The sequence below is a fragment of the Dermacentor andersoni genome, chromosome 9 (assembly GCF_023375885.2).
Source record: "Dermacentor andersoni chromosome 9, qqDerAnde1_hic_scaffold, whole genome shotgun sequence".
Lineage (NCBI taxonomy): Eukaryota > Metazoa > Arthropoda > Arachnida > Ixodida > Ixodidae > Dermacentor > Dermacentor andersoni.
In genome coordinates this window covers 136,504,551-136,527,470 of record NC_092822.1, presented here as the reverse complement: position 1 = coordinate 136,527,470, position 22,920 = coordinate 136,504,551, and the positions used below count along the sequence as shown (strand labels likewise).

Here is a 22,920-nt window from a genome sequence, read left to right as displayed (position 1 = left end):
TAAAAATTACCTTATTACATTCAAGCGTATGTATACGACCATCAAGCATCCAAACTATTATTTTGCATACTACAGGCTGCTACTATAATACATCATACAGTTAATCATCGACCATGAACAGGGTAAGAAATAGCTTTTTTTTTTTTCTTCAGGAAAAGGATTTAATATTACAGTGGAACCCCGGTTATACGTCCCCCGGTTTTGCGATGACCCGGGTTTCATGACGGATCAGCGCCGTCCCGGCGAAGTCCCCATAGCAGCAATGCATTAAAAACCCCGGTTATCAGACGCAATTTTACGCCTGACCCGCGTGATATGACGACCCTCGCGAAGCGCGGGACGGAATGGTAGACGAAAGAAAACTGCCGCGGGTCTCTTTCCTCGCTCCGTCAGTGGCGTCGCCTCTTATCCCGTAGGGAAGCGTTTCTCTCCCCCCCACCAACAGCTGCCCGCGACACCCACTGTGCTGAAATAGCGCCTTTTCTTCTTTACAATCACTTTCTCCCTCTCTTCTTGGCGGCATTGCCTCTTGTCGCGTTGGGGAAGCATTTCTCTCTTTCCAGTTTCCCTGCAGCAGATCGCCGACAAGGTAGCACGGAGAGGCCTAGGTTTATTGCATGTGTTCTTCGTCATAATCCTAGCGACCAGCATTCAGCGGAGGTTTTGAGCTGTGTGGAGCAACGCAACGCACAATATCTCGAAAGCGGACAGTTCTGTCGCTCAGCGATAAGCTGAATATTATCGAGGAAGCGGAAAAGCGGCATGGAGCCATGAAAGCCAGCATTGCTCGGGACCTTAGGATACCCGAATCTTCGCTTAGGATGATCCTGGCAAACAAAGTGGTGATATTGCAGAATGCCAACAAGTGCGGGCTCAAGCGGAAAGCGGTAAAAGGACAGCATGAGAAGTTAGAAAAAGTTCTCGTCAGGTGGCTGCATCAAGCACGGAGCTCTGCGATCAACGTTGACGGCGCCATTCTAAAAGAAAAGGTCGACCTTGTGGCATTGCGTCTGGGCATCGATGACTTTCAGGCATCCAACGAGTGGCAGGATCGCTTTAAAAAATGAAACAGGATTGTGTACAGCCGCCTCTGCGGAGAAAGCACTTGCGTGGACGTTTCAACAGTGAACGAGTGGATGGAGTCGCTGCCGGAGATGATTGCTGTATACAAGCCCTGTGACGTTTTCAACGCCGATGAGAGCGGTATTTTTTACCATGTGCAGCCCAAGCAAACCCTTGCGTTTAAGAGTGACAGCTGTCATGGTGGCAAGCGTAGTATAGAGCGTGTGACGGCACTAGTCCGCTGCGACATCGGATGAGGAAAATGACGACAGCATCCGGAACTTCGTCTGTTCACGCGCCGCCGCAGAGGACCTCCTTTTGGACATTGCCCAACTCGAGCGAAAGCTCTTGGTTCACGGATCAAACTAGGTCCAAAAGAAACATACTGACTTCTTTAAACGTTCACGCCGGCTGGGGAGAATCGTGGCAGTGCACAGTGGAGTGCCGTAAAGGTTCGTTTGAATAAAGCATGATTGGTATCTGTACTGCAACATTAATTCTTATTGCATTTGCATTTTTGGTAATTTGGATTTCCAAGCCCTGCAGAGTATGTTAGTAGTTTTACATTGAAGTTTCTCGTAAATCCGTTGCGCGAAATAAGTAGTATGTTTATACGCATAATTAATGTTCAGATTTTACGACGCCCGCATTTTATTGCGCTTTTTCGCGGTCCCAAGAAAGTTGTATAATTGAGGTTCCACTGTATTGGCAAAAAAAGTTGTTGGTTTACGTTGCGAACCTGTTCAGCTCGACACGATTTACCATGCATCTTGTTTATATATAATAGTACCCATATGGGCAAAGAAATAAAGCCAGGGAGTTTAGTTGTCCGAATATCAATATTTATTCGATATTATTTTACATTCCTTCAGACCAAGTCATTTTCTCTACAGTCTTGGTAAAAGAATGCTCCCTGCGAATTGCATTCACATACAGCATCTACATACTGATTTGTAAAACAAATTTCGATTCTAGCTCTACCTTTAGAGGAACTGATGAATGTCCACATAGAATTGGTGCTGGTTTTCATAGACTCAATTTTAACATTTTTACCAAACGAAAGAGCGTAAATAGTGCTATATGTTTTTTTCTCTCAAACCGGGAAACAAACAGCTTGCAGACAGAGCAAGTATGTTACCTTCGCAAGTGACAGAGCGCTGCATTCAAAAATCTGTAACTTTCTATGATGCGACTGTGAACACAGTGTACAGTTCAAATAAAGTGATAAATACGCTGCACGTTGACTGTAATACGGCCACAGCAGCAGACGATGCGTGCCGCTTGTGACAGGCCTCTGACCGCAGTGTCACATTTCTCATCATGAAGTGGAGAAGCACTGAAGTACGCATCATGTCCGGCAGACAGCACACCTACCCATCTAGCCACCGTAATGATGGGTAGTGCATGGACTTGCCTAAACTTTGTCCTTCTGGCTTTAAATGGGTTTGAAACTTTGCAAAGGGATCATTCTTAAGAAATTACTGCATTATAAACAATTGAAGAAACATTATTAAAATTTTCTGAGAGCTGGATTCAAACACAGGACCTCTATCACAGAAGCTCGATATTGAAATCGTTATGCCATGGATGCACAGACAAGCCGAAGTACTGCAATTAGCAGTGATTATGTGTTCTTTCATAGTCACCGGCTGTGTGTCCGAACAGACTTGAATAATTACATAACATAATCATCAAAATTTCTACCAATAATACATTTTCCATTACTGAATGTGCTACTATTTGAATTATAATTGCATTGACCTAGATAATCATTCCCAAAGAATGTGTTCTGCCTTATTAGGGAGTGGATCCCCGCAGGGGTGTCTGCGTCAGCAGGCGTTTGGTTTGTTGCGACACCACGTACCCGAGCACAGGAGGGTTGGACCCTCCCCAGTGTAGCCGTGCGCGGCTTAGCCGTGTCTGGGGAAAGGGGTATCCTGTGGGTTCAGCCGATGCTGGGTGTTTGGGCCTTTAAGGCCCCCCGGAGGAGGCAACACGCCTCTTTGGCCTCTGCTTCACACAGACGGCACCCCCGGACTGACCCACCCGGGGGAAATCGGCAGTCGCCTTTTCCTGTTCCCCTCTCCATCTATAATCTTTCTTCTGCACCTTTCCTTCTCTCCACTCCTTTCCTTATCGTTTTTTTCCATTCTAATTTCCTGGCGGCGAGGGTTAACCTTGTGTGGCTAACTGGCCTTGGTTAAACCACGTACGGTTATAGCGGTGGCGTACAGCTGGCGTGCGCAAGTCTTGAGATATAAGCCTTGTGGCGTCCCCATGTTGGGCTTGGTGGTGGGCGGCTGGCGCTGCTGCCGAAGACTAATGCTTTTTATGGCTACTCCTTCCATTTCCCTAACTGATCGTCCTCCAAAAAGGGGGCGCAACGAAGCAACCACTCGATTTTTCTTCAAGAGCTACGACAACTTTGCGAAGTACCATGTGATCCACAGTGACGGCAATCTAACAGCCAGAAAACTATCTCCCTTCAAAGTGCCTAAGAGGCACATTAGGCACAGGATTTAAAGCTACAAGGATGGCTAGTGGCGACATCCTTCTGGAACTGAAAGAGAAAGAGTAACTTAAAAAGCTTTCAGACCTCAAGTTCATTGGTGACATAGTAGTAACTGTCACGGCACACCGTTCGATGAACAGTGTTCTTGGGGTAATCTCTGATGAAGACATGCTTGACCTTAGTGATGAAGAATTGCTTGAAAGTTTTGCAGAACAAAATGTGACCGAAGTTCAAAGAATCATGATCGTCGGAATGACACTGAAATTCCCACAAAACATGTAATTCTAACATTTGGCTCCACCACACTACCAGACTCAGTCGAAGCAGGCTATGTGAAAATCCATGTGAGGCCTTATATCCCCAATCCTAGACATTGTTTCAAATGCCGGAGGTTCGGGCACAGCTCTCAGACATGCAGAGGAAAGCTAACGTGTGCCAAATGCAGTTCTAACGATGATACATCTGATAATTGTAATGCTTAATCACACTGCACGAACTGTGAAGGGGATCACCCTGCATTCTCACGGTCATGCCCAATCTGGAAAAAAGAGAAAGAAATTATTGCCCTTAAGATCAATGAAAACATCACATTCTCTGAAGCGCGAAGACGACTTACATTTCCTCACAACCAAAGTTTTGCCGCTGTGACGAGGCAGGGGGCACTCTCACAACAATCTAAAGAGCCCGCCCTGGTCACACGCAGTGAACCACGGGGGATTTTTTCTGCCCCCACAGAGGCAGCACCCAGTGCTGCCAAATCCAACAACACGCAGACCTTGCTCTTGCAGAGCTGCGTTACTGTGCAAGAACTGAGGCCTGAGACACGTCTCCCAGAGCCTCGTGACCCCGCCTCCACCGCCTCTGAGAAGGAGATGGAGGTTGACGCAAGTACATCGGTGCCAGCGGCACCAAAAGACAAGCGCAGCTTGCTTGAGGGATGTAAAAAAGAAAAAAAACCCTCAAATAATTCCACCAAAACCAAAATAACATTATCACTCTACACAGAACACTCCCAAAAACACCTTTGTCATAATGGGTGTTCAGATATTGCAATGGAATGCCAGAGGGCTTTTGCATAACCTAGATGACGTCAAAGAATTGTTATCTATGTATAAGCCTAGAGCGTTCTGTGTTCAGGAGACGCGCTTAAAATCAAGTGACTCGAACTTTCTAAATCAGTTTGGAATTTTTTGGAAAGACCGTGATGATGGACATGCTGCATCAGGTGGCGTGGCAATAATATTATCAAAGACTGTTGCATGCCAAAATCTCCAACTTAACACACCTTATGAAGCAGTAGCCGTACAAGCTATTTTGCTTAATAGGCTTATTACTGTATGCTCTTTGTACATTCCACCATACAAGCGGCTCGACATTACTGAGTTTGAAAAACTAATAGACTAGCTTCCTGAGCCGTATATTGTGGCTGGTGATTTTAATGCTCATAGTGGACTCTGGGGGGACTCATGCTGTGATGCAAGAGGCCGGGTAATTGAAAAATTTCTTCTATCCTCTGCAGCATCCCTGTTTAACAAAAAGTTCCCGACTTATTATAGCACTACATATAACACCTACTCCTCAATAGATCTGGCGGTTGGTTCTGCAACACTTCTGCCATGGTTTGAATGGAGAGCTCTCACAGACTCCTTTGGAAGCGACCATTTTCCAGTTCTCTTAGAGCCGATACATACGTGTGACCCACCTGTATATCCAAACAAATGAGAGCTAAATGCTGCAAACTGGGCAGAATTCAAAGAGCTCGCATGTATGTCCCTTGAATCCGTAAGGCAGCTTGGTATTGATGAAATGACCGCCTATATAACTGAACACATCATCCATGCCACGAAACAATCAATACCACAAACCTCTGGTAAAATAGTGAATCCTAAGCCCTGGCGGAATGAAGAGTGCAAGTAAGCACGAAAAGAACAAAACAAAGCATGGCGTACATTTTCCAAATATCCAACAGAAGAGAACCTTATAAATTTCACACATGCAAAAGCAAATGGAAGACGTATTCGTTGGGAGGCCAAGAGAGCTAGTTGGAGAAATTATATCGGTTCAATAAACTCATACAAAGATATCCAGAAAGTGTACAGTAGGGTTCAAAGGCTGAAGGGGAATACCACACTACCCTTGCCCGTGGTAGATGACTGTGCTACTACATTAGAAGGGCAAGCAGATTTTTTGGGCGAACACTTTGAGCCCATATCGAGCTGCGCGAATTACACAAAAGCATTCCTAACATATAAAAAATTAGCTGAGTCAACACCCTTCTCCTTCCTAAAATCCCATAGCGATGGGTGCAATTGCCCATTCACGATGCAAGAATTAAAAATAGCTTTGCACAACTGAAAAAACTATGCGCCAGGATTAGACAGTATTAATTATGAGATGGTCAATTATTTACCCGAAGAAACACCTGAATGCCTTTTATACCTGTTCAATAAAATTTTCTGCAGTGGTCAATTGCCGTCCTGTTGGAAGGAAGCTATTGACATGTGGTACTTATCTTTATCTAGCGACCACGTTTCGCCGCCTAACAAAAGTTATCGTACAGCGCGGGACGCGCCTGCATGTATCCGAAGTTTCTGGAAAGTTATTGATGCTTCTATCCGCTTTCTGTTGTCGCCGAACCTTAAGTCATCTGATTTCATCGCCTGACGCAAATGGTGTATAACTTTGTGGAAGGCACGCGGGCCCGAACGTTTAGTCTGGAACATTCGACGATTGATGTATAAAAGCCGACGCGCTTGACCCGTTGATCAGATTTTCGCCGATCGCCGACCGTGTTCGCCGCTATCGTTGTGCTATAAGTGTAGCCTGTTTTTGTGGGCACAGGTTCGTCCAATAAAAGTTGGTTTTGTCTTTCACAGTATTGCTGCTGTGTTCTTCAACGTCACCACCATGTGACACTATAGTAGTACCAATATTAAAGCATGGAAAGGCCCCTCCTGTGTACAGAGCTACAGACCTATCGCTCTAAGAAGCTGTGTATGTAAAGTGTTTGAAAAAAATGACAAACTGCCGATTAATGTACTTCTTGGAATACAATGGAATTCTGGATCCCCGCCAAGCCGGTTTTAGACCAGGAAGGTGCACAACAGATAGCCTAGTCCTACTTGAGAGTTATATATGAGACGCATTTATTCATAAGCAATACTGTCTATCAGTATTTGATCTCTAAAAAGCTTATGACACTACCTGGAGGTATGGCATACTGCAAGGACTCGCGTCGTATGACGTGTCAGGCAACATGTTTAACGTAATAAAAAGCTACCTGTCCGAACGAAAGTACAGACTAAGGGTGGGAACTGCAATGTCGAGAGTCTTTGTGCAAGAAAACGGTGTACCACAAGGAGGAGTGCTCAGCTGTACACTATTCTTAGTTAAAATGAACACACTACAAAAAACACGCCCACCATTTATATCCTACTCAGTCTATGTAGATGATATACAGATAAATTTTAAATCATGCAATCTGTTCATATGCGAGAGGCAGATTCAGCTGGGAGTGAACAGGCTTTCAACATGGGCTGACAAGAATGGCTTTCGCTTTAATGAAGAAAAGACGACATGCTTGTTATTTTCTCGGAAAAGAGGCATGCATCCTGAACTGAATATTACGATGAACGGATATGTGCTTAGTGTAAAAAAGGAGCAGTAATTTCTTGGCGTTATATTGGATGATAAGCTCTCGTTTGTACAACATATAAAAACATAAAAATGAAACGTTTAAAAAATATGAACATCCTCAAAATTCTTTCGCACCAGTCATGGGGAACTGACAAGAAATGCGTGCTCTCGCTCTATAACAGTTTGATTAGAACATATATTGATTACGGGAACATCGTTTACCAATCAGCTTCACGTTCTGTTTTAAAAATTCTGGATCCTGTACATAACCTTGGCATGTGACTAGCCCTAGGTGCATTCCGTACTAAACCCTGTTGCAAGTTTGCACGTACTAGAAGCTAATCAGTGGAACCTAGATAGACAACGTAAGTATTGTAGTTTTATGTACGTACTTAAGATTAGTTCCAACTGAGAACACCCATGTTACAAAATGATGAAGAGCACAGAAACGCAAACCCTCTTTGCAAAGCGGCCAACGTTAGCAAAGCCATTTCTACTGAAAGCATCGTCGCTATGTCAAGAGAACAACGTATTGCTGTCGGACGTTCACCTGCATAACACTAACGAGTTAGTAGCACCATGGGAATCAGTCACCATACATTGACTTCTCATTCACAGAAACAAACAAAAAGCATACACCCCAAGAAGCTGTAGAGCAACACTTCTTATCACTACAGAGTAAGTACAAGTGTCCAGAATTTTACACTGATGCTTCAAAAACTGCTGAAACAACATCATGTGCTGCAATTGGTCCAGATTTTGTAGCCCATTTAAGATTAAACAAATACACAAGTATCTTTACTGCTGAAGCCCATGCTATACTCCTTGCAGTTAAAGAAATAACAAAACAGATCTATCAATCGATAATATAAACAGATGCCTTAAGTGTGGTCCGCTCGATACACCTAGAAAAACAAAGAAAGAATCCGGTGATAAACACTCTCATTAGCAGCTTATCCTTAGCCTACAAGAGAGGGCTACATATTATAATCTGCTGGGTACCGGGCCATACTAGTATACCTGGTAATGAAGCGGCAGACGCAAATACGGCTTTAACAGGTCTAAGGCCCCAAATAGACGTAAGTTATGTTCCATATACAGATATGAAACCTGTCGTTCGAGGAATACTGCGTCATGCATGGCAAGAAGCTTGGGATGCAGAAAATAATAACAAACTTCACATCATCCAATCCTACATTACCCAAACACCCGTATACCGGCATAGACAGGAGGAAGTAATCATGTCGAGACTGAGGATAGGACACACACATGCAACACACTCATACTTGCTAACGGGTACTGATCCGCCGGTCTGCATTAGATGTGGAAGTCAACTCACAGTCATACATGTTCTTATACAATGCCCTGGCATGGAAGCCACGCGAAAAAATACTTTCCTGAACTTTACCGTAGCAATTTACCTATGCACCCTGCATTTTTCCTATCGGCTGAGCCGATGTTCCCCCTCGACCGGCTGTTAAGTTATCTTAATGATGTGAACTTTTTGAAGAGTATATCTTACCGATTTTAAACTCATCTTCCCTACGCTACCCGAAATCCTACATAATCATCCTAAATTCTCTCAAGGCCCCAAATTAATTAGAAGTTATTTGCAGTACAGGTATCAGACCGTTGTCGTAGGTAACAACTGTTCAAAAAATTTGCCTATATTCGCTGGAGTTCCTCAAGGAAGCATACTAGGACCACTATTGTTTAACCTGTATATAAATGACATAACTAATATCAATACCAACGCCCAATTTGTTATCTATGCCGACGACACTAGTTTGTTCATAACTTCTAAGGACGTGAAAGAATTACTATGTGTTGCTAATGATACACTAGCCCAAATAAACAAGTGGAGCTTATTCAACTCATTAACTATTAATACTACCAAAACAAAAGGCATGCTTTTCCAGCCAAAAAACAAGAGGCACAGTATTGACGGACATCTAAAAATAGGCACATCTTTCATTGACATAGTACCATCGGTTAAAAGCTTAGGTGTCATATTCCAAGAGAATATGCTGTGGAATGACCATGTCAACACTATTGCTAACAAACTTGCATTAGGCTTCCTTTTACCATTAAGAGTGAAGCTCCTACTTTATAATTCTCTTTTCTTATCTCATGTTAACTATTGTCACCTCGTATGGGGCAACACGACTAGCAGTAACATCAACATTCTATATTTATTGCAAAAGAAAGCCATCCGTGCAATTTCAAAGTCTTCATTCGATGCGCATACTGATCCTCTTTTTTGTCAATTAGATATAGCGCCGATAAAATCGGTCTACAATACAATTTTGCTGAAACGCTTTTTTACAGAAAGAAAAGGTAGCACTCATTTTCTTGTGCACTTGTCAAGGCTAACACTAAATACAAGCAGTCTCAGTACACGTCACAGAGAAACTTGGCATATTCCGCACTCAAGAACTAACTACGGGAATCAAATGCTGCGCCATGAACTACCATCTCTACTTAACTCGTTTCATTAATCACCCTACTTATCTTCATTTCAATTGGGTGGCCAAACTTGCCACTCATATTGGCATTCACGGGAATGCTTAGTGTTTTTCTTTGTGTTTTGTTCTGATGTATACGTGTTCTAAACTGTAATTGCACAGTGACCTATTTAGTTCTGCATTTCTGTGAATGTTACCCGTAAATGAAAAGGGATTCATAATGTCTGCATTTTGTTGTTTTCCTGTTCGTGTTTTTCGTAACTTGTATGACAATACCATATCTGCATTCATGTCAATTTTTTCGCCGCAGTGCGAAGTAACTTTGTATAAATAGTCCCATTTATCCACATATTGTTTATATTTTTTATTGTTCATCTTGTATTTGTGCACGCATTGCTACGTGATGCCAAAGAAACCAATAAGGGACACAGACCTAGTCAAGCCGATTTTATGGCTTTTTGTCTGTGCCCCTGCTATCTGTACGTTGTATAGATACAAATAAAGTTCAAATAAATAAAGTTCAAAGTTCAAATGCAAGCCTTATGTTTTTTAATTCCTAGGCCTTTACAGCCACCGCAGTACATCACAGGCATTGCAACCCATTATACCCGCTGTCATGTTTATAACATTCTACCGCACTACTAAACATTGTTGCTGGCGCTCTTTGGCCGTTGTAGCCCTTGCGCCATAAAACACTAATTAATAATAATAGGGAGTGGATAGTCTGCCGGCAGTTCTGCTCAAGACTTTTTCACCATTTTAGGCTGACTTTGGTCAAGTTTATACATTTGGATGTATATATTATGCTGATCCACCTAAGCACAATGTACCCATTTGGGAGATCAGGAATCTGGTGGAGTTAGCATGCACAGTTCACACTTATGCAGAGAAAATGTTTTTGGTACAATACATAGTGCAAGCATTTAGAAAGACTCGACGCAATGAAGAAAATGAACAATCTTTATTAACTGAGCAAACTAATTATTGCTGGCAATACCCCCTTCACATGCCACTTCATTCTGTCCATTGAAAATTTAGTTTCACCACTACTTTTATACCTACGGAGGCATGAAAAAAGTACAGCCGCAAAATGGATTGGGAATTTGAAAGTTCCTTTCACGTTTTGTTAAGTATATAACATGTGAACTTGATGCGAGAACTCTCCACAGGGATATCCGACATGCAGACATGAACTATTTCTTGTCTGGCATACTTGGAAAGCACCTATCCACCCACTTGAAAAATATGCCTGCTGTAAAACATTGTGAAAAATAGTGAAAGGAGTGAAGGCACCACATGACGACATACACTGAGAGGAAGCACCTGCCTGTCTGCCTTCCTACTCATTTTACCAGAACAGTTTATACATGTCATTCAAATTTGCAGCACAGCTCCATTCAGAACTGTTTTGCAGATGTATGTGAGACAAAATATAATTTTCATCAGTGCTTCTGATGTGCTATCTCTGCGTGTGCAATTGTTGCACACAAGCTGAAGGAAAGTGCCAGCATTTCACGCTGAGTGCACTACCTCGGGGGAAATGGCATCGCTGGCTCTGTGCTGAGGTTTCCTTCTGTTCTGTTTATAATGGTGCCCCCTACCTGCAAAATTTCATTTCCCATTGTTTTCTGTGCTCGCAGTCTCACATTATTGCCATGGCAAGCTGATGTAGTCGAATCTCGATAGTTCAAACTTGAAGGGGCCCGAAAGTTTGTTCCAATTAAAGGAGTTTGAATTAGACGGAGCTCATTGAATGGAGGAGGAATTGCGTGGCGCATGTGCACTGAGCTAACGCGCAAGTGAGGAGTTCTGGAAAGTGGGCTTCACGGCAGCCTGTGCCGCGCTGCTGTAAAGCCACACCTATGGGCAAAATTTTTGCTGCTGTGAAGCTGTACCTCAAGGTAACATTTGCCTTTGACTACTCTTTAATTGTTTGAATCTTAGGTGAGCATGCCGAAATACGGTTCTTGTAACGGGAAACAGGAGCAGAAACTGGCGCACGGCTGCACTGCCATGTCGGGGATGCTGCCGGATGCGTTGGCCATGAGTTAATATAACCAACTCTAGAGGAAAAGCTGGCCCGAAAAAGTGGGAACCGCTAGGGCGCCGCCCTGTTGCTGCTGGTCAATGTGGCCAGCGCAGTTACTATTGAAAGAGCTGAATCATATGGCTGAATACAAGTACAGGTCACCTCATGCTTTGTCATTTAAAATCGCATACCTGATGGCTTTATGAAGGTTATACGTTAATATTAAGTTTACAGAAAGCGCTTGTTAAGTGTTTGACTTATGCAAATCACGATGTATGCATTCATGCAATAAAGGATGACACGAATTTCGTTTTTGAATCTTTTTTGATGCGTAGTAGTTTCATACAGTTTAGATTTGACATGTGATCACGCGACATCAGACGCTACGGCACCTTCGTACCTTTTGTGCCGCACCCAACCCCCGAAGAGCTCTAGCATTTACCTTCACATGTAAGTAAGCAAATGTATCTTCTTGTTAAAAACCTCGCTCGAGTAGATAGCTCTTGTGATGCATCACAATCGTTTGAGAAGCCTCACAGTAGAGCATTTTTTTTACATGCGGAGCGGTGTTTTTATTTGCAGGTTTCCCTTCAGTAGAAAATTGCTAGACAGGCGGACCAGCTCACCGGAATTGCACTGGCGAATCCACAAGCAAGTCATAAAATCTGTTTAATTGTCGCACTTTGAACGATCATGCTTCCACAAAGGCCACAACAGAAAAACAGCCTGATGCCGAATATTTGTGTGCCACAACGCAATCAAGAGGTGAGTGCCTAATACGGACGAAATCGAGTGCATGAACCCACATATTAATAGCGTAGGCTTTTTATTAACTGTGTAATATTTTCAACACTTTCTTGCATGCCATTTCATGTGGCATATCTTTTCTGGCCACAAATTCGTGCAGCGAATCTATTTGCATGATCGACTCCGGGCCTGTGGGACCGTTCACTTTCACTTGATGCTGAGTCTTTTACATGTATCCATAAACTGCAGATATGCATATCAGATCCCTACAAGCATTTTCAAAATTCAATTATTTTAGACAACAGGCACATATGCAATACTGACATAATCTCAAATACCACTTAGCAGCTGGGACACATTTTTGTTGAGTGTACTTGCAGGTAAAATAAGTAGATCATGTGGACAGCTGCAGCTCATTTTTCTTAACTCAGTGTGTTCAACGGGTATGCAAAAATATTTTTTTTTTCTCGCGCACCGATTAGCTTGACCTCCACTAAAGTCTTGCATTTTCAAATACCATTCTTTCCTTAAAATCATTCGACACTTCTCAATTTCTGTACCTTGAGCTTCTGATACTATGCATTCCGCATTTTTGCTTGTTGTTTCTGACTAGAAATGTCTTCTTTAATTTACAGCTTAAATTTTACCTTTGGAACACACAGAAGGGCTTGCCATTGCATATCTGCAGAACAGGGAAACATGTTTCATTAAACATTTGCAAAATCCAATAAAAGATTGATGAATGCAGCTTGCAGTATGATTTGACTAAATGAGCTATAAAAGTAACTCATCTCACTTGGTAAATTAAAGCACATATTAGTGTGATGTACAACATATGTTACACTAAGGAGAATACTCTGCAACATTATGTGAGTACTAATGGGAAAGCAAACAATGGGTCAGGAAATGCATTGTTTTTCTGCAAAACAAAAGCTGATGATTGTCATTACTTGAGTCATATTAGCATCATGAGACTGCAGCTTGATAAATTCAGAAACAAACCAAAAAAGCCACCCAAAAATAAAAACAGGGTGTCTACCAACCGGGAAAACCGGGAATTCTCAGGGATCTTTAGTAGTCTGGAAAAACTCAGGGAAAACTCAGGGAATTTGTGCTTCTATCAGGGAAAATTAGCTGTAATTTTATTGAAAGGGAAGGAAAGTCGCGGTAACGCTGGCTTGAGCAACAGAGAGGAATTGTAACTAATGGTCTTTGGCGCCGCGTCGTCTGGAGGAGTTGCCAGAGTACAGTCGACTGACTTTCCGGACGCCAGATATTTCGGACGGCTTCGCGGCACAACTACATACCCCATAGGATCAATGTATAAGAACGTTTAAAATTTCGAACACAAGAACGCTTCACCGTCCGATTTTCCGGAATTCTTGCCGTGACCGCAGGTCCGAAACGGCATCAATCAAAACCACCACTGCCGTCATTTTGGTGACCTCGTCGCCTCGTCCCGGCACACTCGCACGCAGATTCGCCTGCAGCCGTAGCCACCACCGCGGCAATGCTAGGCCTAGCTGCTTCGAGGTTCGGTATTAAGCTTCTTGCCGTTCTGTGTCGTGTTTTTCATTGAAAGAATTCGCCGCTGTCAGCAATGGCATCGATACCGCCTTCGTGGTCATCGCGATTGACTTCGAAGTTTGGAAAGCACGGCGCGTTGCATAATGCCGGTTCCCGAAAGTCAGCTTCGCCTCATTACAGTAATGTTACGCTGTGAAGCATAAGTGTGGGAAGGGACAACTGTCACGGGACACAACTAGTATGTATTACTTAATTATACACGCGTGCACCCGCCATCTTCTGTCACAGTATAAGTACCGATAGGCCTAATAAGTGCACTGGCCGGCCTTCAGAGCTTTTTCGGATGGGGCTGTGGCGATTTGAACCATTAAGGGCTATAAAAGACATGCATTCATTTTTTCAGACGTTTTCGCGGTTCCTAGGGAGTCCGAAAAATTGGACGCTGACTGTACAATTGTCCAGGAGGATGCTTCAAATAGTCCGTGTGGCGAACGCGCTGCAGAAGGAGAACAAAAAGACAAGGACCTATGCATTCAGAAATGAACAGGAAAGGAAGCATGCTACCACTCTTTTTAAGGGCTTGCACTCTAAAAGCAAAGTGTTGGCTGATGCCGAGATGCAGGTGTCCCTCATCCAAGTAAAAAAACTCTTTAAAACAGTGAAATGCAACACTGAGGCGTTGTGTGCAAGCTGAGAGTACGTCAGGAGAGTTGAGGTTGACTTACCAGCTGTTGCGAGATAAACTCACTTGTGATAAAGTTTGGGCCTCATACCAATTAGCTTGCTATCTGTTGATAGAAATAGCTCATATTCGAAAATATTCTGCATGCATCGCTTATTCGTATTTGAGAATGTTTGACTCAATTTGCCATGGTTTTTACTATTTCTTTCAAAGATATTTTATTCGCTGTGCATTTTACTAACCCCTCCCTACTGTTTTCTTTTTGAATAAAATAAACACTAGCCCTTATTATTCAAACTGGACTAAGTTTTCTTATTTATTTTTTAACATGCTTACTAGAGGGGGACACCATTGGGCGAAATGATGTAGGGAGCCCGTGTTGACATAAAACAATGTTCTGTGTCACTAAGGGAATATTGCAAATGCACTCGAGGAAAACCTGGAAAGCTCAGGAAATTAGGAAATGTCAACTTAGTAGACACCCTGAAAAAAACAATTTAATGATGCTCTCTCCACACTGGGACAAATAAAAAGAAACTGATCACATCTAATGTGGACATATCATGCCTTGTGAAACACTAAAGGAAAAATTCAGTATCGAGCTATGGGACTTGCCGCATAGATGTGGGCGGCCTTGTGCCAATAGTGATAGTTACCACTGCATTTAGAAATTGAAAGTATTCATGCAGACAAGGATGATTTTTTTATATTTTTGGCTGCCACTTCAAATGCCTTCACCAAGTGTTACAATGCTGCATGCAGCCATACTAAATATCTCACTGCAACACCTACAGGTAAAAAGCAAAAGCAGCCAAAGTGCTGGTGCATTCTGGACACTATGTTTGAGAACTTTTAGGCAAAAAGAGTGCAAGAAGCAGACATAAGAACTGCATTTATTTCCATAATTACCCATTTGAATGACCTTTTCTTTTTGCTTAGACAATGCCTAGGCCTAGCCACAGCAGCTCTCTCATGCAGACTCCACAACCCAAGAGACCGTGGAGGCAAATGCAAGTAAGAGGCAAGAAACAATAGCACTGGCATTGAGATTCATCTAATTTCTTTCTTTTCCTTATGTTTAGGCAGCCAGCACACCACGAACAGCCACCCTGACTGCGGGTGTGTCACCCTAGTCGCCAAAGAAGCATTTGAGGGAAAGCGACAGGCAATGTGAACAGCCACTTCTCCATGTAAACGATACTGTTTCTCTCGGATGACTCCTACGCCTCACCATGCCAGCTCATCTGTGCAGACTCCACCAACAAAGATGCCACAGAGGCACATGCAGGTTAGAGGCAAGAAGCAGTGGCCCTGGTGTTGACATTCACCCAATTTCTTTCTTTTTCTTACACTGAGGCAGCCAGCACACCTCGAACAGCTACCTTGACTGCAGGTGTGTCAGCAGATTAAGCTTCAGTAAACTTGAACTTGATAATAAACTTGAAGGCAAATAGGACATTGATGCATTGCTTTTTTGAACATTTAGTGTACACATACATGTTACACTTTGCGGTGCTACAGAGCGTACTTTGAAGCTTCCCTCTATATATTTCACCTTTAATTATGTATGTGTTGTGTGGCCCTCAATGCAGTTCATGTTGTAGCAGCTGCTTTGTCTGTGTATTGCACACTGGATTAAGCTTGTGATACCTACATGTGCAAAAGGCCTATACTTCTCTCATATATACGAAATAAGGTTCTATGTAGTTTTCAGTGTTACAATAAAAAATTAAAGTAAACTATTCCATCGTGGTGTTTATTAGAGTAATTTCTATGACAGTTATTGACAACTTGAACTGGTCAATCCGTCATGGGAAGGAATATACAAGCAAAAAAGGGTATGGGGGGGGAGTATAGAATTAGGGCAGTACGAAAAAAACGTACCAACACCGTCCTCTAGACCCATTCCTTTAAGGTACCGTAGCAAAGCGTATTATGCCTAAAGTTCATACAACTAACTCTGATATACTACATATGCCCAGTGACGCGAGCTACATATGTCACGACTGCACCGGATGCCCTCCATATTAGTCTGGTTAATCATGCTCGCTGCACCAAGGCAAAAGAAATATGGGCCCAGATGCCTTTAAAGTATCTAGACCTTGCGAGGCACTGCTGCGTGTGCCAGGGGAGCTGTCCGTGCGAACACTCCCTGGCACACACCTGCCTCGGCGGCCCCAACCTACGTACTGTTCTGCTTCGAGCTTTGATCCCTCCACTGTCCCTTGGGTGCCCTGGAGTTCCTGCGCCGCCTGCTTTATTATAATCTCACGTGCTCTCCTGAGACTTCCGTTTGTCGGTTACATGTGCCCTACAGCTGGATCAGTACTTGTAGTAAAAAAAAAAAAAACGATATATCGTCGCGACGATAGGTCGTGACAGTGGCTTCTACAACATACCGCGCTCACGGGAAGAGAATTACGGAATGCATACGGCTGCACGCACACCACATCACCACACTACAAGCGAGATGCCATGCTGCTACCATTGCCAGATTAAAACTGACTACTGTCACCAAGTCTAGCAACCGTCTCAGGAGCTGGCAACCTCAGCGTGTAGCAACATGGAGGCGCTCTTGCGATTCCCGATTTCAATGCATGAGCCCTATGGGTAGCTTGTCCTCTAGAGTCAGTATAGTAACTCTATGGTGTTGGCCTGCTGCTGAGAGCAGAGAGCAGCGGGCCAGCTCATTGCAAATTGCCCGTTGCAAATGCTTACACATTCGAATTTCCACTTGTTTTCAACGTTGACATACACATAATTTTGACAAGACCACAGTGTTAATTCGAATGAACCAGATGCTCGAATTAAGCAGGTTCAAATTAGCAAGGTTCCACTGTGCTAACAGGTCCCTGTAGAATTTCTAGCAATCATGGGTGTCTGCAGGAAACCACTAACTGTCTGCACTTTGACTGCTCACAGACAGTGTCTTTCAGGCCAGGCAACTGCCCATGTTTTGTAAACACAAACAACCTGCCACGGCAGCTTAGATGGAGCAGCGTTGCGCTGCTTAGCTCAAGATTACAGGTTCGATCCCGGTCACAGTGGCTGCATTTCAATGGGGGCTGAATGCAAAAACACTCGTGTACTTAGGCACTTTAAGGAATCCCAGGAAGTCAAAATTAACTCTATGGTATGCTTCATCGTCTTTCGCATGTAAAATCCCAGAACTTAATAAATATGTCTAACTCACAAAAAATGCAGGATGCTAGATGAACACTGCAGTTGAAATTCATTGATAGATTAGGGTATGAGGTACTAAAAGTTAAGTCTGCAAGGATAGCAAGCTTGAGTTTGTGAACACTGTTGATTACCTGATGTGAAACAGTGAGCTAGCTAGTTATTGATTGGGTTGGGGACAAAAAAGCACTGCGTGGCCATCTGGGGGTTTATTTTAAGCCTTTTGAATAACAAAATTGAAAGGAAGAACATGTCAGTGTGTCAGTGTTTTGTTTAATGACAAGGACATTGCCTACCTAACTAAACCTGGGATTTCCTATGCAAATGAATCCTGAGTGTGACTGCCCCCTTGTTCTGTCTTCAATGAAGCTTTCTAGTGTATATAATTGTTTGGCTGTTGCAGAAGCTAGTCAGCGCAGTGTGTTGTTTTTTTATAGACCTTTACTTTGTCCTTCTCCTTAGCTTTGTTATTAGGTTGAATTAACATTACAGTCAGGGTTCGTACACCTTGAAATTCTTGAAAACCCTTAAGTTTGGACTAAAATAAGAACACAGAATCAAAGGTTCTTAAAATTCTTGGAAAATAAGTGTGCTCCTCTAATTCATTGAAAACTGTGGTTGGGGCCGACTTTTGAACATTCGAAGTAGCAAACTCCACATAGGGTCTATGCCATGGACACTGTCTATCAGGAACCCATCCGAGATATTTTCTTTTGAGAGTGTTGCTAGACGATTGCAATGCAACATGTCCACATGCAGCCATTAATGACAGGCTTGTTTTACATCACTGTTGCTATTGTGGAGCTAGACAGATCCAAATCAGGTGACTATCAACCATTCTTTTGTTTTGCTAGTTGGTTCACACCGCAGCCATCATGTTCCATTTTCAAGCCCTAGGCTTTAGCAGTGCATGATGGAAAAATAGTTGCAACCATTTGGGCTCAACACGACAAGTATCTTAATTTGGCTGAAGTAGGACATTACTAAGCATCATGTGAGTGAGTGATTGACATCATTACTATGGGAAAGCCAACTTAGTAAAGTGACCTGAAGAAGCTTGAAGTGTATGTAAAAGTTTGCAGCTGCTTAGCTGCAAGATGTTGCACCTAAGAAGGAGCATTCATTATATTTAGCGTATGTGTGTGAATAAGGATTTCTTCCACCTTCTTGAATTTTGGCCTTTGGCATCCTTGAAATCCTTTAATTGTCCTTGAATTTAGATTCAAATGAGCTGTATGAACTTTGAATGTTAAATTTTGGAAAGGAGACGGAGAAAAGAACATGTATCGAGGACTGGTTATCGACAGAAAATTTATTCCAATCAACATGAATATACTGATCATAAATACAGAGCATCTCATATACTTCTACAGAAATATGAGATACATACTCGAGAAATCAATACTAAAGTATATACACACTGTTGCCAAACAAACCCACCCTGCTTTTATTCAGGTGGACTTCATTTCCAAACTCTTGGGCTTTACTAAGTCGATGAACTTCGATCTCAGTGTCCCTGCACTTCAGTCGCCCTTCATAGTCACCTGTATGGTTTTCTCTCTTTTTTATATTCACATAATTTTACCCCTCATGCTGATGACCTTTTTTGAGCTTGCAGCACAAATAAATTTAAAGAAAATGCAGCGGATCCAACAAGTTGGTATCTATATACAGTAAAGCTTTGTGTGAGTGCATAAAGAGTCGAAACATGAGTACGCACACACACACGTGGGCGCACACGAATTATGCGGAGCCATTTGTTAAGTGGAGTTGCTGACTACTAGTGAGTACGATGGACACCTTAAACGCATCATAGTTTCAGAGGCAGCATGTGCATGCATAGGTACGACAATTCGAATCCATTCTATCCGCAAGGTGCACTTACTTCCTCATTACCATGCATCTGCGGATGCGTGAAGGCAAGATTTCTGGTTCTTTTTATTTTTTTTCCTCCCTGTGGCCAGCACTGCCGCTGCTGTGGATGCACAGAGGTGAGTGCCATCTGGTGTTGCAAGGAACCTCATAGCTCACAGCACGAGGCATGAGAAACATGCGCCAGAGCGTGTCGTATATAAAAGGCAGCCGAGGAAGATGAAGATGGCTGCTAGACTTGCTGATTGCTTATACTTCTCGCCATGACACCATCGGATTTTCTCAATTTTATCTATTGTATGGTTGCAAACGGACCTTGCCCCTCAATACTGCACTTCTCCCTGCTGCTACTTCAAGAAGCGAGTACAGCTGTGAAGCACAGCTTTTGCCTGGTGCACTCGTGCTCCTGTGGTCACTCTCGTGTCATGTCAGACTTTCAGAGAAGCTCCTTTCCCGATACATCGGGCCCTACCATGTGACGCCAGTAACTAATGAAATTGCTGCTGTCACTTCTGCCTCGCCTTGTACTCTGACATCCACTTCTGTCATACGTATCATTAGGCTCAAGGCCTACTACACTGCTTCTGAGCCCGACCTTTAGTTGCACTCGGATGGCACTTTTGCCACCGGGCTTAGTTAGATGACGTTTGGAGGCTAGTGCGGGCTTTTGCCTTTTGGTCAAGTGCATTGTATTCACTTTGTAAATATACTTGTATATAGCTTCTTGTATGCATCTTCCTACGTAACAATTTGGTGCTGTAAAAAAATTCTTGATGTTATTTTCTGTCAGAAACTTGGTGAACGTTTCTGACGTGAACTGAGTTCTGTTGTCTGTCACAATGGTTTTCGATATGCCCAGCCAGCAGAAGATTTCACACATCAATGCAACTGTCGATTGCACTGTGGCATGATGCACTGTAATTGCTTCGATCCATTTTGAATGTGAATCTATGGCCACTACGATCATGGTGTTATGCGTAGGACCCACATAATCCAAGTGTACATATGACCAATTCTTGTGTGTTAGTGGCCAGCTTACTAGTATTTTCTCTGGTGGTGCTGTGCTTGCTTGTACGCACATAGTGCAATTCCTACTAATTTGTTTGATAGCTGCATTGATGCTGAGTCACCATGAGACCGTACAGGTCGTGCAGCAGTTGCAGCATGTCGCCGTGGGCAGGTTTGGGAGTCACGACTGTGTGACCCCAGTAAATGAGACCTTTGTAAATGTTTATCTGTCTTTCATGTGGAGTATGGTTCCAACCGCAGATCAGGTGCTTTGCACTCCTTTGGCCAACCATGAAGCATGTAAGACTACATTTGAGCGCTTGATCTTTCTTGGTCAACTCTTCCATTGCTTGTGATGAAAGAGGTGTATCATCCAGCTGCTACAGCGAGTGTAGCTCCTCTGATGTGTCCTCGGTGGTCTCTAGAAGAAACTGACCTAGTGCGTCTGCATTCAGGTTGTCTGCGCCAGGCTTGTACTCTATACTGTGTTGGTATGCTCCCAGCAGCAAGGACCAACGCTGAACTTTTGTGGCAGCCATAATGAGTGTGGAACTATCTTCACGAAGAGTTCAGAATTCTTTCAAGTAATATTTGTAGGAAGCTAGCTGGTAGTTGGCGCCTAACCTTCCTGGTTCTTGCACTGTCTTTTTGTGGGCTATACAGCACTGCATTCTTGTGTTAAGTAACAGCCAAATAGCCCAAGCACTTGCCCCGCATTTTGCTGTTCTTTCTGTTACCTGTCTGAGCACTGTTTTTGTAGCAGACTAAGAAAACAATTAACTAGTGTAACATAAGTTCTCACTGTCCTCGTATGCACGCACTGAGTGAAATATGCAACATGCCTTCAGTGTGCCTTTTTTATTGTACCGTCTCGCAGGTATCGATGTAGACCTATCTGGATGTGCCCAGGCAGTGCTTGAAAACCTAGTCCTGGACCAGTGCAGAGTGCGGACACATGGATCAGGGAACATTACACTGTCCAATGTCAAGGTACTTCTCAAAGCTTTCCAGATCAGTGCTACAAGTAGTGCATAGTTTGTATGCAATAGATCATGTAAAAGTGCTGAACAATCATGGCAGAATAATCTCCTTAATGCAGATGGTCTAATTGCAAACAGAGAACAACTTTGTAGTGTCCCGTGGACAGTGATGCTGTTTATTTTATAGAAGCACAAATAGCAGCCTAAAAAGACCCTGTCGCTCTTATCTATGGAGTAAGTTCATGGATGGCATGCTCAATTTAGGCATTTTGCTCCACATGCACATTTAAACTATATCAACCACATAGCAGATCTTGCGGTTATCATCTGCATCCATATCATTCAGCATGAACCAACTGGCCAAGTAAGCAGCACCTCTACAATTCAGCACACTTTCTTGTCTTAGTTGTTACTAAAGTAAGCTTTCATTGATTTTTATATATGGAAATTTCAATTTTTGTAAGACATAGCAACTAGATGTGGCCTTGCATGAGCACATGTCTTTGATACCTTCAACAGGCACAGGTCTTCTGATAAGCATATGCATGCATGCTGTTGGCATCTGTATTGAACTTGCGGGTCACTAGCCACTCCATTTAATTTTGTTTTTTATATGGGACCACTACCCTAATGATGCGATTCTCTTGTAGCGGGTGGCAGAGTGACGGAGACGATCCAAGAGCACGTACCGCACTGTTTTATGTCAGTTACAGCGAACTATATATATAGGCTGCTTGCCTATGACGTAACATAAAAAGAACTAATCATGTTTGACATGTGTGGCACAGCACTTCATATCACTTCTCCCTTTCTTTTAAAACTGCAGTCTTTGCACGGGTCTTCGTTGTAGGGTAGACGTCCTTAAGACCGGCTGACTTGGGGGAGAGAGAGCCTGTTCGGCTGGGAGGGATGTTGGAGGTGTTGTCGAAGGAACAGGCGCAGCGCCAGTTGGTTCTGGAGTGGCAAGGCTGCACCGGCCTTCTGGCGTTGACGTGGGCCGATTCTTGTTGTCCGGGCTGGGTTGAAGCGAGTCGGGAGCCTCCGCTTTTGGGGTCACGGGTGACACAGGCACGCGACGGAAAATTTGGTCGAAGTGACGTCTGGCTAGGCCATCTGGAGTGTCGACCGTTACAAGGCGTGAACCCTCTGTGCTCTTGACGATGCCTGGACGCCAACGCTTCCCTTGGCCAAAGTTGCGCACCCACACCTGGTCGCCGGAC

At 43.3% G+C, this 22,920-nt stretch overlaps 1 protein-coding gene and 1 long non-coding RNA gene across 6 annotated transcripts in view; both read left to right on the top strand.

Moving 5' to 3' along the window:
- LOC126529714 (uncharacterized) overlaps positions 1 to 22,920 on the top strand; it is a 181,793-nt gene that overhangs the window by 9,957 nt on the left and 148,916 nt on the right. For all 4 annotated transcript variants that reach the window (XM_055070015.2, XM_055070016.2, XM_055070014.2 and 1 more), the window contains exon 2: positions 21,598 to 21,710. In XM_055070015.2, coding sequence (XP_054925990.1) covers positions 21,598 to 21,710 — 113 coding nt within the window. The remainder of the gene's footprint in view (positions 1 to 21,597; positions 21,711 to 22,920) is intronic.
- On the top strand, positions 3,310 to 16,116 carry LOC129384492 (uncharacterized). Of its 2 annotated transcripts, XR_008612209.1 has the most exons (3): positions 3,310 to 12,469; positions 14,382 to 15,674; positions 15,743 to 16,116. It is a non-coding gene; the product is annotated as an uncharacterized lncRNA (long non-coding RNA). The 2 variants fall into 2 exon arrangements; XR_008612208.1 differs by lacking the exon at positions 3,310 to 12,469 and having other exon boundaries at positions 12,476 to 15,674.